This window comes from Eubalaena glacialis, chromosome 1 (genome assembly GCF_028564815.1).
Source record: "Eubalaena glacialis isolate mEubGla1 chromosome 1, mEubGla1.1.hap2.+ XY, whole genome shotgun sequence".
Classification (NCBI taxonomy): domain Eukaryota; kingdom Metazoa; phylum Chordata; class Mammalia; order Artiodactyla; family Balaenidae; genus Eubalaena; species Eubalaena glacialis.
This window is the reverse complement of record NC_083716.1, coordinates 575,437-587,658: the sequence shown is the minus strand read 5'-3', so window position 1 is coordinate 587,658 and position 12,222 is coordinate 575,437. Positions and strand designations below refer to the sequence as shown.

At 50.6% G+C, this 12,222-nt stretch overlaps 1 protein-coding gene across 1 annotated transcript in view; it reads right to left on the bottom strand.

Moving 5' to 3' along the window:
• The window catches only part of CFAP46 (cilia and flagella associated protein 46), an 86,599-nt gene extending 74,471 nt beyond the window's left edge, over positions 1-12,128 (bottom strand). The window contains exons 1-9 of the mRNA XM_061182979.1: positions 12,034-12,128; positions 11,405-11,529; positions 11,122-11,253; positions 10,401-10,465; positions 8,645-8,806; positions 7,654-7,777; positions 7,090-7,184; positions 6,024-6,134; positions 2,783-2,882 (exon numbers count right to left, since the gene is read on the bottom strand). Coding sequence (XP_061038962.1) covers positions 2,783-2,882; positions 6,024-6,134; positions 7,090-7,184; positions 7,654-7,777; positions 8,645-8,806; positions 10,401-10,465; positions 11,122-11,253; positions 11,405-11,529; positions 12,034-12,082 — 963 coding nt within the window. The 5' untranslated portion in view covers positions 12,083-12,128. The remainder of the gene's footprint in view (positions 1-2,782; positions 2,883-6,023; positions 6,135-7,089; positions 7,185-7,653; positions 7,778-8,644; positions 8,807-10,400; positions 10,466-11,121; positions 11,254-11,404; positions 11,530-12,033) is intronic.
• Positions 12,129-12,222: the final 94 nt, after the last annotated feature.

Genomic DNA, 12,222 nt, shown 5'->3' with positions numbered 1-12,222 from the left:
GTGTGTGGCCTTATTTCTGGGCTCTCAATTCTGTTCCATTGGTCTATGTGTCTACTTTCGTACCAGTACCATATGTTTTGATTACTATGGCTTTGTGGTATAGTTGGAAATAAGGAAGTGTGATGCCTCCAGTTTTGTTCTTCTTTCTCAAGAGTGCTTTGGCTCTTCTGTGGTTCCATACAATTTTTTTTTCTATTTCTTGAGAAATGTCATTGGAATTGTGATAAGGATTGCATTGAATCTGTCGGTGATTTTGGGTAGTATAGACATTTTAACAATTTTCATTCTTGCAATCCAAGAATATGGGATATCTTTCCATTCTTTGTGTCTTCTTCAATTTCTTTCATCAATGTCTTCTAGTTTTCAGTGCACAAGTCTTTCAATTCTTTGGTTAAATGTATTCTTAAGTCTTTTACTGTTTTTGATGCTATTGTAAATGGAATTGTTTTTGTAATTTCTCTCTCAGATAGTTCATTTTTAGTGAACAGAAACGTAACCGATTTTGGGATGATGATTTTGAATTCTGCAACTTAACTGAATTTGCTCATTAGTTCTAATGGTTTTTGGTGGGGTCTTTAGAGTTTCCTCTGTATAAACAGGTTATGCCAAATGCAAACAGGGACACATTTACTTCTTCCTTTCTGATTTGGATGACTTTTCTTTTTCTTGTCTGACTGTTGTGGCTAGAACTTCTGGTACTATGTTGCACAGAAGTGGCAAGAGTGGGCAACCTTGTTTTACTCTTGATATTAGAAGAAAAGATTTTAGTCTTTCACCATTGAATATAATGTTAGCTGTGGGCTTGTCATATGTGGTCTTTGTTATGTGGAGGTACATTCCTTCTATACCCAATTTGTTGAGAGTTTTTATCATGACAGGATGTTGAATTTTGTCAAATGCTTTTCCTGCATCTATTAAGATGATCGTATATTTACCCTTCATTCTGTTAACGTGATATATCGCATTTATTGATTTGCCTACATTAAATCATCCTTTCAACCTCAGGATAAATCTCACTGATCATGGTGTTTGATCTTTACAATGTTCTGCTGAATTCAATTTGCTAGTATTTTGTTGAGGATTTTTGCATCTGTGTTCATCTGTGATATTGGCCTGTAATTTTCTTTTCTTATAGTGTCTTTGTCTGGTTTAGTGTCAGGGTAATGCTCACCCTGTGAACTGAATTGGGGAGTGTTCCTTTCTCTTCAATATTTTGGAAGAATTTTTGAAGGATTAGCATTAATTCTTCTTCAAATGTTTGGTAGAATTCACCAGTGAAGTCATCTTGTCTTTGTTGGGAGATTTTTTGATTACTGATACAATCTCCTTACCCATTGGTCTATTCAGATTTTCTATTTCTCCATGATTCAGTCTTGGTAGGTTGTATGCTTCTGGGAATTTATCCATTTCTTATAGGTTACCCATCTTCCTGGCATATAATTGTTCATAGTAGTCTCTATGATCCTTTGTATTTCTGTGTTATCAGTTGTAATGTCTCCTCTTTCATTTCTGATTCTGAGCCTTCTCTTTTTTTCCTAGTCTAGCTGTTTGTCAATTTTGTTTATTTTTTCAAAAAACCAGCTGTTAGTTTCAATGATCTTTTCTATTTGTTTTCTGGTCTCTATTTCATTTGGTTTTTGCTCTGATCTTTGTTATTCCTTCCTTCTGCTAACTTTGGGCTTTGTTCTGTTCTTTTGGTTTTTTTTTTAGTTCCTTGAGGTATAAATATAGGTCATTTATTTGAAATCTTTCTTTTTTCTTATTGTAGGTGTTTTTGGCTATGAACTTTCCTCTTAGGACTGCTTTTGCTATATTCTATAAGTTTTGGTATGTTGTGTTTCCATTGTCCTATGTTTCAAAATCTTTTTTTCCCTTTTGATTTCTTCTTTGTTCAGGAGTATGTTGTTTAATTTCCACACTTGTGTGAATTTCAAGCTTTCCTCCTGTTGCTGATTTCTGGTGTCACACCACTGTGGTCAGAAAATCATCTTAAATTTGTTGAGACTTGTTTTATGATCTAACACAGGGTCCCCAACCCTCGGTCCGTGGACCGGTACCAGTCCACAGCCTGTTAGGAACCAGGCCGCACAGCTGGAGGTGAGCGGCGGGCGAGCAAGCGAAGTGTCACCTGCCGCTCCCCAGCGCTCGCATTACCGCCTGAACAACCCCCACCCACCATCCGTGGAAGAACTGTCTTTCTCGAAACTGGTTCCTGGTGCCCAAAATGTTGGGTACCGCTGATCTAATATATGATCTGTCCTGGAGAATGTTCCATGTGTGCCTGAGAAGAATGTGTATTTTCCTCCATTGAGTGGAATGTTCTACAGATGTCTATTAGGCTCATTTTGTCTAAAGTGTAGTTCAAGCCCAATACATACTTATTGATCTTCTGTCTGGATGATCTATCCATGTTGAAAGTGGGGTATTAAAGATTCCTTCTATTGTTGCATTGCTGTCTATTTCTGCTTTCAGATTTGTTAGTATTTGCTTAATATATTTAGGTGCTCCAATGTTGGATGCACATAAACGTACAATTGTTATATTCTCTTGACAAATTGATCCATTTATCATTAATGATACTATTGATGCAAAACTGCAAAAATCACATCATCTCAAATGTATGAATTGCACTTAAAAAAGACTGAAAGGAATTTACCAACACAACAATTTAGGCCCTCCTGGTGAGGGGCTTTTGAATTCCTTTCCCGTTTTTTTTTTTTTTTGCCTTTCATGTCCAGATCACAGTGAGTGGGGGTGGTGCACCCAGTCCCTGACCACCTACTTTGCTGTCCATCTTCTTCAAGTCTGAGAGGCAGTCAGAGGTGATCTCCCCACATTTCAAGATCAGAGAAAGATGAGCTAATTCAAAAAGCAAAAGAATTCTGGAAACAGAAACAAAACAGCATAGGGTCAATAGGAGACAACAAGAAACACCCACCTGTGGGTAGAATAAGCCTTCAGCTGTCACTCAGGGGAGGCCAGAATAAAATGGAAGAGAAAAGAAATCCTATGGTGAGGGTCCCTAAGCCCAGCCCCCTCTGGCCCTGACACAGGATTTGGAGGGACTTCCACTGCCTCAGGGCAGGTGCAGGCAGCCTGATGAGGGGCTGTGAGCCCTGAGCATCACCATTTGAGCCCTTGGTGGGGGGCAGGGGCGACAAGAGACAGACACGCATTTCCTCGGGGCGGCTCTTCCTATTCCGTGACCAGAGCATTCACAGTCACCAATCGCCACAATTGCCAATCAGGGTCTTTGTGGAAATCAGCAGGTTGATGCTAAACTGTGTATGGAAATGCAAAGGACCTAGGCTATCCTAAGCAACTCTGAAAAAGAACAAAGTCAGAGGACTAAACTGCCTGATTTTAAGACTTAATATAAAACTGCAGGAATCAAGGCAGTGGTTCTGGTGGGAGATGGGCCAGGCTTCTCAGCCTGACACCATCACGTCTTGATGAGGCAATTCTCTGCTGGGTGGGGGGACCCGTCCTGCACACAGTGGAGTGTTTAGCAGCACCCCTGGTCACCAGCAACAGTGGCCACCAGCAGCGTCCCCAGACGTGCCAGCCTCCCTTGGGGATAAGCCAACACCCCCCTGCTCTTTCCGAGGCAGGCGTCACAACCTGAGTGCGGCCGGACCACACGGACTGCACTTGGTCAGCTCCTCTCAGGCCCGCAGCCCCACCCCCGCCCCCTTCTAGTGACCGCGACCCAGCTTCCGCCCACTCACAAGGAATGCGTCCCCGCCAGAGGAGCCCCAGCAATGCTAACGCTTGCCTTCACCTGACATGAAAACTGAAGAGTGCCCTGTGTTGCCAGTGGTCACGGGACCCCCAGGGGAGGTAAACCCGCGGTCCCACTTGGTAGTCAGGTGCCATTTTTAGCTCTGGCCCCTTTAAGTCCTCCTTTAAGTCCCCTGTGCCCCTTTTGGTGGCTCGGAGCACAGCTGTGGATGCCTCTGGATTGTCGTCCGCAGACCGTTCCTGCCTGTGTGTCAGTCCCCACGATGAACTTCCTAACTGTACTTTATGGAGCTGCCTGCTTCGTTTTTCGGTCTCAAAGACACTTCTCAGCCAGGAGAATATTGTCCAGTATCTCCGCCTCCCGACACTCACCCCGGCAGCAAGCAGCCTGTCCGCCGTAATAGGCACCCTCCCTTCTCCCTTCACTGGGGTGGGTGAGGGTCCCCGCCCTCCGCCCCGACCCGTGCAGCCCGGACCTCCAAGGGCCCTGGCGGGGCCTCCAGACCGACAGCCCCTCTGGCCTCCCCGGGCTCCGGCCGCCTGGGCCTGTTGTGCAGGGAAGAAGGGAGAACCCACAAAGGGAGCCATCACTGATTTTTCAGTCCTTTTTTGGTCTTAAACTCACAGAACTTTTATTTCTACCCAGAATTCCAGATACAGAAGCCCAGGGGCCCCTCACAGACGGCTGGAGCCTCGGGGCTGAGGAAGGACCTGACCCCACAGACAGCATCTCCAAGCGGCTGAGCCTGTGACCCTGGCCAGCAGGGGACACGCCCCTTCCAGGCCTGGGAGAAGCAACTGGGCTGAGCACTCGGGAAGCCGCATCACAAGCCACCCAGCCAGCCTCTTAGCCACAACACAGTAAACCGGCAACAGCGAAGCCACAGACCCACGGGCGGGGGAGAGGGGGCGTGTGGTGGGCGTAGGCACAGAGGCCCGGGGCGGGTGCGGGGGGTCAGGAGCAGGGCGCAGCTGGCTCCGTGCGGGCCACACGCCGGGGCTCCTGGGGGAGCCGGGTCAGCGCCCACCGACCGGGCTGCTGGGCCAGGAGCGTGGGGACTCCCTGACGGTCTAAATGGAGCCTGGTCCAGGATAGTGGGGGATGAACATCAGCTCAAATTATTCTTATCTTAAATAAAACACACCTGGGGACTTGCCTGGTGGCGCAGTGGTTAGGAATCTGCCTGCCAATGCAGGGGACACGGGTTCGAGCCCTGGTCCCGGAAGATCCCACATGCCGCGGAGCAACTAAGCCCGTGCGCCACAACTACTGAATGAAGCCCGCGCGCCTAGAGCCCAGGCTCCGCGACAAGAGAAGCCACCGCAATGAGAAGCCCACGTGCAGCAACGAAGACCCAATGCAGCCAAAAATAAATAAATAAATAAATAAAATAAAAATAAAACACATCTGTACATTAAAAATTGTTTTAAAAGACCTGAAAGGTAAACATACTGACACAATTGATAATTATACTGGAATTGGAGGACTCAAATTTTGAAACAGAAAAAGCTTTTGCAAGTCCTTAGTAAAATGATTTACAACCTCCTTTTTAAAAACTGGGCAAAAGAAATCACTGGAAATTTAACGAGAGAAAAAAAATGTCCGTAAATATATGAAAGAAAGTTCCACTTCGCCAGCAGGCAGCAGACCTGCAGTGGAGTCAGTGCAGTCCCAGGCGGCGGGGCAGGTGTCCCGGTGTCATGCGGTCCCCTCTGTCCCCAGGGTCCCCCCTCTGGAACCTCCCGGGGCCCCTGAGGGAGGCTGTGCCCAGGGACGAGACGAGCTGGACCTGCTCTGAGTTAGAACAACTCAGAGAACCTGATGAAAGAGCTGAACGGGGGGTACATTCCAGACCTTTCTTTCAGCCTCTGGCTCAACTACCAGTTCCCAGGAATCGATCCAGGACTGGATCCTGAGACGCGCTCCCAGGAGCCAGGGAGCAGGGACCTGACAACTGAGACACTCAGCGAGAGGTCTGTGCTTCCGCCGGACCGCTAGGCGTCTGCTCAGAGGCGTAAGACGGCACAACGACTTGAAAAGCGCTTGTCATTAGAAGCCGAATTTGACTTTTAAAAAGTATGATGTGAAGTTTCATAACCCAGGTGCTGCCAAACAGTACCAACCTCAGGACAAAAAAAGACTAGACAGAAATACACTAAAACCTCCACAATGCTTGATACTTGCTTGGGTAATTATGGTTATGTGTTTTTTTTTACCACATTTTCCTATAGTTACGAAATGCTGTACATAGATGTGAAACTGGGAAAACATAAACACTTACTTTTCCTCTCCGATTGAAGGAAAGTGCTGGTGATTGTAATAACTTAAACATTTATAGGTATCCTTCAGAATTCTGTTGATATCTTCAGATAAATCATTTTTATCCAGTTTTCTAGAATGTAGATCAATTTAATCAAATATTAAATAACCAAAAGATCCTGTCAGATTTCTTTAAATTATCCTAAAAAAATCTGAAGTCTATGAACTTGTGTCCTCACTGAACAGAAGGCCGAAGGCGACACCTCCTCCTTCCTCCCCTCCATTCTCCTGATGACCTCTCACGCCCCTCCTCCCTCACTGCCAGCCCAGGCTCTAAGTTCCTCCATCACTAAGAACGGACCCCGAGGACGCCGTGCACAGGCCCTGCACCCAGAACGAGTCCCACACCAAGAACCCACCGGAAGGGAGGCTTGGCACTCCCCATCTGCCCAGATCCAACCCAGACCAGCACCTGCCTCCTCTGGACAGCTGTCCTCCCCACTCACACACCGGGATCTCCTCACTCTCACACCAGGATCTCCTCACTAACACACCGGGATCTCCTCACACATACCGGGATCTCCTCACTCACATGCTGGGATCTCCTCACTCACTCACCAAGATCTCCTCACTCACACACTGGGATCTCCTCTCACTCACACGCACCGGGATCTCCTCACTCACACACACTGGGATCTCCTCACTCACACACAAGGTTCTCTACATTCCTATTTCCCTCTCGCCACCACAGCAGGTCTCTACCTGGGTACAATCTCTCCCGTGCACTCTCACCCAGTCCCATGAGGGTTTCACCCATAACTACTCTCTTTTTGTTCAAGCTCATGGTCAAGTCTCAAGCTTCCTTTGGCAGGGCCAACTGAAGCATCTGACATGGCTGCTGTCCCTCTCTTCTAAAGCCACCCTCCTCACTGCTGAGGAGCTGCACTCACTCTGGCATCCGCCCCGGAGCCTCTCAGTAAAGGGAGGCAAGGCCGAGCCCGCCATCCAGCCTCACCGTCCCTGCACACGTGCGCCCCACCCCGGCACACAGACTACTCGGCGCCTATCCCCCTTCCCAAGGCACTTACGCTTTTAGCATATTAATCTGGAAAGTGACAGACAGGCTAATAGAACTCCTCTTTTCTTCCTTTAACTGAAGCTCGTCCATTAATTCATGTCGGACCTGTTATAAGATGAAAACAGAATATTAACAGAGATTTAAGCAAATAATTAGGGAAAGACCAGATATTTTGTTTAGCTATTATTTTACAAATGTTCCTCCTTTAAAAGTAAAATTTTGTAATTAACAGTCATTTTCTCATTTATTATGCTTTATATTTAGTTTTTCTTATATAATTTAAGTTGATTCCCATATATAAAATTAATAGGTGATGAGCGCTCTTTACACACTGTTGCAGTAATTACTTAAATTACTAATTTTCTGCTAACTTTTTAAAAAATTCAGTGCTGTTAAAAAGGAAATATTCAGTCACAACGAAGGAAAAGATTTTGTTTTGTTCTGTTCATGCTCGTACATTTGTATGTATGTTTTTGTATCTCTCAGTGGATGGTCTTGGTTTTTTATCCATAGTTTCCTGAACAATGGCTTAAGAAAATGATTTCTTTCTACAGTTTGGAATATTCCAGCTTACCATGAGAGCAAATATTTGTCGGTATTTCTGTGGCGCGTTAGCCTTGATGAACGGTGCTGCGGTGGCACAAAACTGTGCGGCCTCCTCGTGTTTCCCAGCTTGTAGATAACACTCCAGAAGCTCCCTGGATAATACAAAAATAGTCCATACTAAACCTGGATGGAGTCATTTTCTGCTGCAAACGTCTAATAACCTGGTCATTATATTTTTATGTTTTACAAATTTCAGAAAGATGCAGGGATTGGCAGCTCCTTACCCCACGCCCTGTATGGGGCTCACTGGGCTGGGGCCGGGGCTGGAGAGCTCGGCCACTGCCTGCAAAGGGAAAGGGGACTGTTGCGCTGTGATTACCGAGGACCCAAACAACGGTGTTTTACAGAAAGAGCATAGTTTCACTTATTTTCTGTTAAGGCCTCCCCAGATAGCTGTAAAGCAGGTGAGGAATGCCTGCACACTCTACATTCCAACTTCAGGGCCAACCCTCTGGGCACCGCCAGTGGCATCCACAAAGTCACTGGCCGCAGACAATGCCACCAAATACAGGAAAGTGTCACTGAGCGCCTTTCAGCCCGCCTGGCCGGCTGGGGACCACTTGCCGACATCCACGCAGGGCTGTCTGTCCCTGGGGTTATGCGCTCGGGGCAAGCTTCCCAAGTGGGGCCACATGGATGCGTGAGCATTCTGGCCAACCTGTATGTTGCTAGAATGTCTACTAGATTCACAACTTATTTATTTTCAAAACCACGAGCCAGGACTATGACACAGGCTCCCACTTCCTGGGTTCTGAGTAGAAGCACTTGTCCTGTGGGAACACCTGTCTGATAGGACACCGTGATGACGTCTGCAGAGTTTAGAAACATGTGCGGACAAGACACACAAAACCTGATTCTAACTTCGGACTAGAGAGCACTGCCAGGGCTGCGATGTGAAATGTGGCCACCGGGGGGAGGGGAGGGGAAGGCCAGCGTCCGCCGGGCGTCTGGCGACTCACAGCATCAGCTCTGCCCGCCAGCCCTTGTCCTCCTCAGTCTCATTCAACACGCTCACGATTTGCGAGAGGCTGGGGATCAGGTGGTGATGATACCCAGGCTTGAGAAATGGCCTCGCCATTCGCCAGTAGAGGACCGACGCGTTATACACCAGGAAGTAATACCTGGGGCACAAGAAGAGGGTGGGTGAAGCTCACCCAGAGCCAGTCCGTCCTGAGCCCCTTCCTGAGGGAACCCAGGGCCTCTGTCTCTGGCAGGTGCAGCAGCCCTGCCCGAGCCCCCCTGGCCTGGCTGCCGGATGCACATGTGGGGTGGATGCAGCATCCTCCCAGAGGCAGCCACATGCCCTGCTCAGCCAAGTAGGTGGCTCCAGTTCAGACCCCGCCACAGGCTCCTGGGTCCAGACCAGAGATCCCATCACTCCTTCGGCCATTCTGAAAAGTGATCAGCTCCCCATAAAAGTACCCAATGAGGAAGGCCTCCTTCGGCTTTCAAGGGATAGACAAGAACGGGCAAGTGAAAGGGCCTCAAGGAAGGCTGCCTGGAGGAATCAGCCAGGAGAGCAGTACAGGGAAAGCAGCTTGGGTGGGGTGCCTGTGCGTGTGGATGAAGTGCACGGTGGGAGAGGAGGAGCGCTGGGGAGGGAGCAGGGCGCCCTGAGAAGCTGGGCTTTTCCCTGAGGGCTGCAGGAGCCCCCAGAAGAACCCGAGTGAGGGAACCCAAGCACCTCTCTGGAGGGGCCACCTCTGCCTTGCAGGACCCAGGTACCTGGCGGTGCTGGTCGTCTGATGGACGGGTGCTGCCGATGACCGCTGTGCCCCAGAGGAGGGAGGACCAGGCCCAGCAGGAAGACAAGGCTGCCTGCTCCTTCGTGGGGTCTACTCAGACCCCTCATCCACCAGCCCCCGAGGTTCCTGGTCCCCCCCAGGCAGTCTGCACGTCCCCCTAAGACCCCTGGAGTGCAGCACTGACCAGGCCCCTCCCCAAGGGTGCCTACAGCTTGGGCTCCAGGGCTCCAGGGCTCCAGGCCATGGTCCCCCTGAAACACCCACTGTCCTTAGAACCTCTGGCTCAAGGCCGGGCCTTGCCATCCAGATGTCCCCGCTGAGGAAGGGTCTGCGGGGCTGGGCCCTGTCTCCCCAAGCACCTACGACAGGGGCTGGCCAGAGGAGACCATCCACAGCAGACACTGGGAGAATGAATGAATGAACCTAGGGTTTATACTTAAATGTGCTTTAAACGTTGTATCCTGTTTAAATAGGCTGTATCAATACCAGTTTGTATGCAAACTTAACAATTTCAATAATATTTAAGCAGTAATTAAGTAGAAAACTGTGCTGGAGTTTCAGGGGAATCACCCCTCCAGACACGAAGCCGTGGGCCAGGCGATCTGCCAGGGGGAGCACAGGCCGGTGGGGGCAGGGCAGGGAGGGAGCCCAGATGCCAACCCCCCAGAGAGGACCAGAAAGGGAGGTGCCTGGGGACTGGTCAAAGGCGAGGTTCCCACAGAGAAAGCAGGCAAAGGGCATCTGCAGGTCATAGAGACCTTTGCACAGGGAAGAGGATGCAGCTAAAGGGTCGAGTGTGCACGCGGCCCAGCTCCAACGCTAGAGACGTGAGCCCACAGCCTTAGATGCAGTAAAACACGAACAAAACAAGACAAAAACCCCGGCGTCCAAACAGACAGAACCACCTGGTAAGCTCTGGTTCTAAACCTTGTACACACTCAGTTAGAAATGGCCGATCCGCCTTGCTCACCTTGGTTCTCCTTTTGCAAAGTTGATTGCCTTCATATACTGAGTCACGCAATTTTCAAATTCCTCCTAAACAACATAAAGAATGCACAATTAGATCAAATTTGCTACTGGAACATCAATCACCGGTCACCGTCACTCCCCTGAACATTAAGCCTCTCTGAAGACAGCCCAGCCCCCAGGGTGTGAACAGTGGGAGTGGACGCCCACAGAAGCTCTCAGGAGCTCCGCCCCCTCCCTGGAAGCCTGGAAGTCCACCCCCCACCCCACCCTGCGCCCCACCTGTGCTGCAGGCATGACCAGGCACGGGGACACAAAGGGCAGAGGTCAAAAGGACACAAGCCAGACCCCTCAGGGAAAAGCACAGGTGGGAAATGCAGCATCTCACTTTACTGAAGATGAATCTGGTCACCCAACTCCCAACAAAGCCGTTTTAAGGTGAGTCTGCCTGACGCCGTCTGGAGGTGGGGGAATTTTAACTGCGGCGGTACAAGGCGTGGAACTTTGAGGAGAATGAAAGCAACCTCAGGGGAAAAATACAGTAGGACAATTATATATTCATTTCAGGATGGCCAACTAGCTAAGGCTGCGCTTCACCTCGCCAAGACACTCAAGGTTGTACACACCAAGGCTTCATGATTCAAAAGGACAATGAAGAAAATCGGGAGGAACCAGCACGCAGGGCTGGCGGGGACGCTGGGACAGGGCCCGGAATCGCCTCTCACCATGTTTTCGGTGGACTTGGGGGCACACAGCTGGGCCCTGCACAGGTGCGCTCGGCCCAGAAACTGGGTGACCGGCCCCTTCACCTTGAAGTACATCCGGATGCAGTCCTCGCTCACCTCGGGCTGCCCCATCTGCGCAAGAACACAGACCCCCCCCCAAGAGGTTCGCAGAGGGGGCGGCCCAGTGGACCACCCACCAGGGGCTGCCACTTCCCGCTTCTAGTACAACCAAGAAATCGGGGTCCCCTGAAGGCGCCTCCCTAGGACCCCTGGGATTAATCACCTTCAGGGCCTGTTCTGCACACAAAACAAACAGGTCAGGGCTGAAGCTTTCTGTGGGGTCAAACTCTGATTTCCCCAGGTTGGCGGACTTGATCAACTGATAAGCCCTCTTCAGGGACGCAGCATCTATCAGGACAGGAGTTGAGGCAGATTTGGTCACCACTCAGCCATTGCACCACCAAGCAGCAGTGGGGACGGTCAGGAGGGACTGGGACGGGGCTGGGGTCGGGCAGGCACCCCCGTGCTGGAGCCCGCGCTGGCCCGGTCCTCTCCGGGGGAAGGAGCCCAGCAGCGAGATGGCCGAGCTCAGCCCTCCGGGCCCCGCAGCAGCTCTGCGGCTCCGGCTTCAGGAGCAGCGTGAGGTGAATAATCCTTGAGGAACGGTTAGGAAGGACGAAAGGCTTCCTTTTAAAAAGGCGCCTTAGTTTGCCCAAGTCAGACAAATCCTCGAAGTGCTGGCTTCAAGGGGTCACTGGATCAGGCAGGGCGGGGGTCAACAGGGTGGGGACAGCCTCCCCAGGAGTGAGGGTCTCGGCGGGTCCCGAGTTCTCCCCGGGGGCAGGGGTCCGGCGGGTCCCGGGGTCTCCCCAGGGGTGGGGGGCGGGCGGGTCCCGGCGCCCCCCCACCCACCCTGCTGGCTCTCGGCGCGGGCCAGCTCCTGCATTATGACCGGATCCATGACGCCGGCGTCCGAGGTGCCCGCTGCCCAAGGTCGGTTAGCTTTCTCTCCGCGGCCCAGGGGTTGCCTAGCGACAGAGAAGGGCGCGGGCCCTACGGGTCGGCGGCGGGGCCAGACTTGTCCGGAGGCGAACCGCTCCG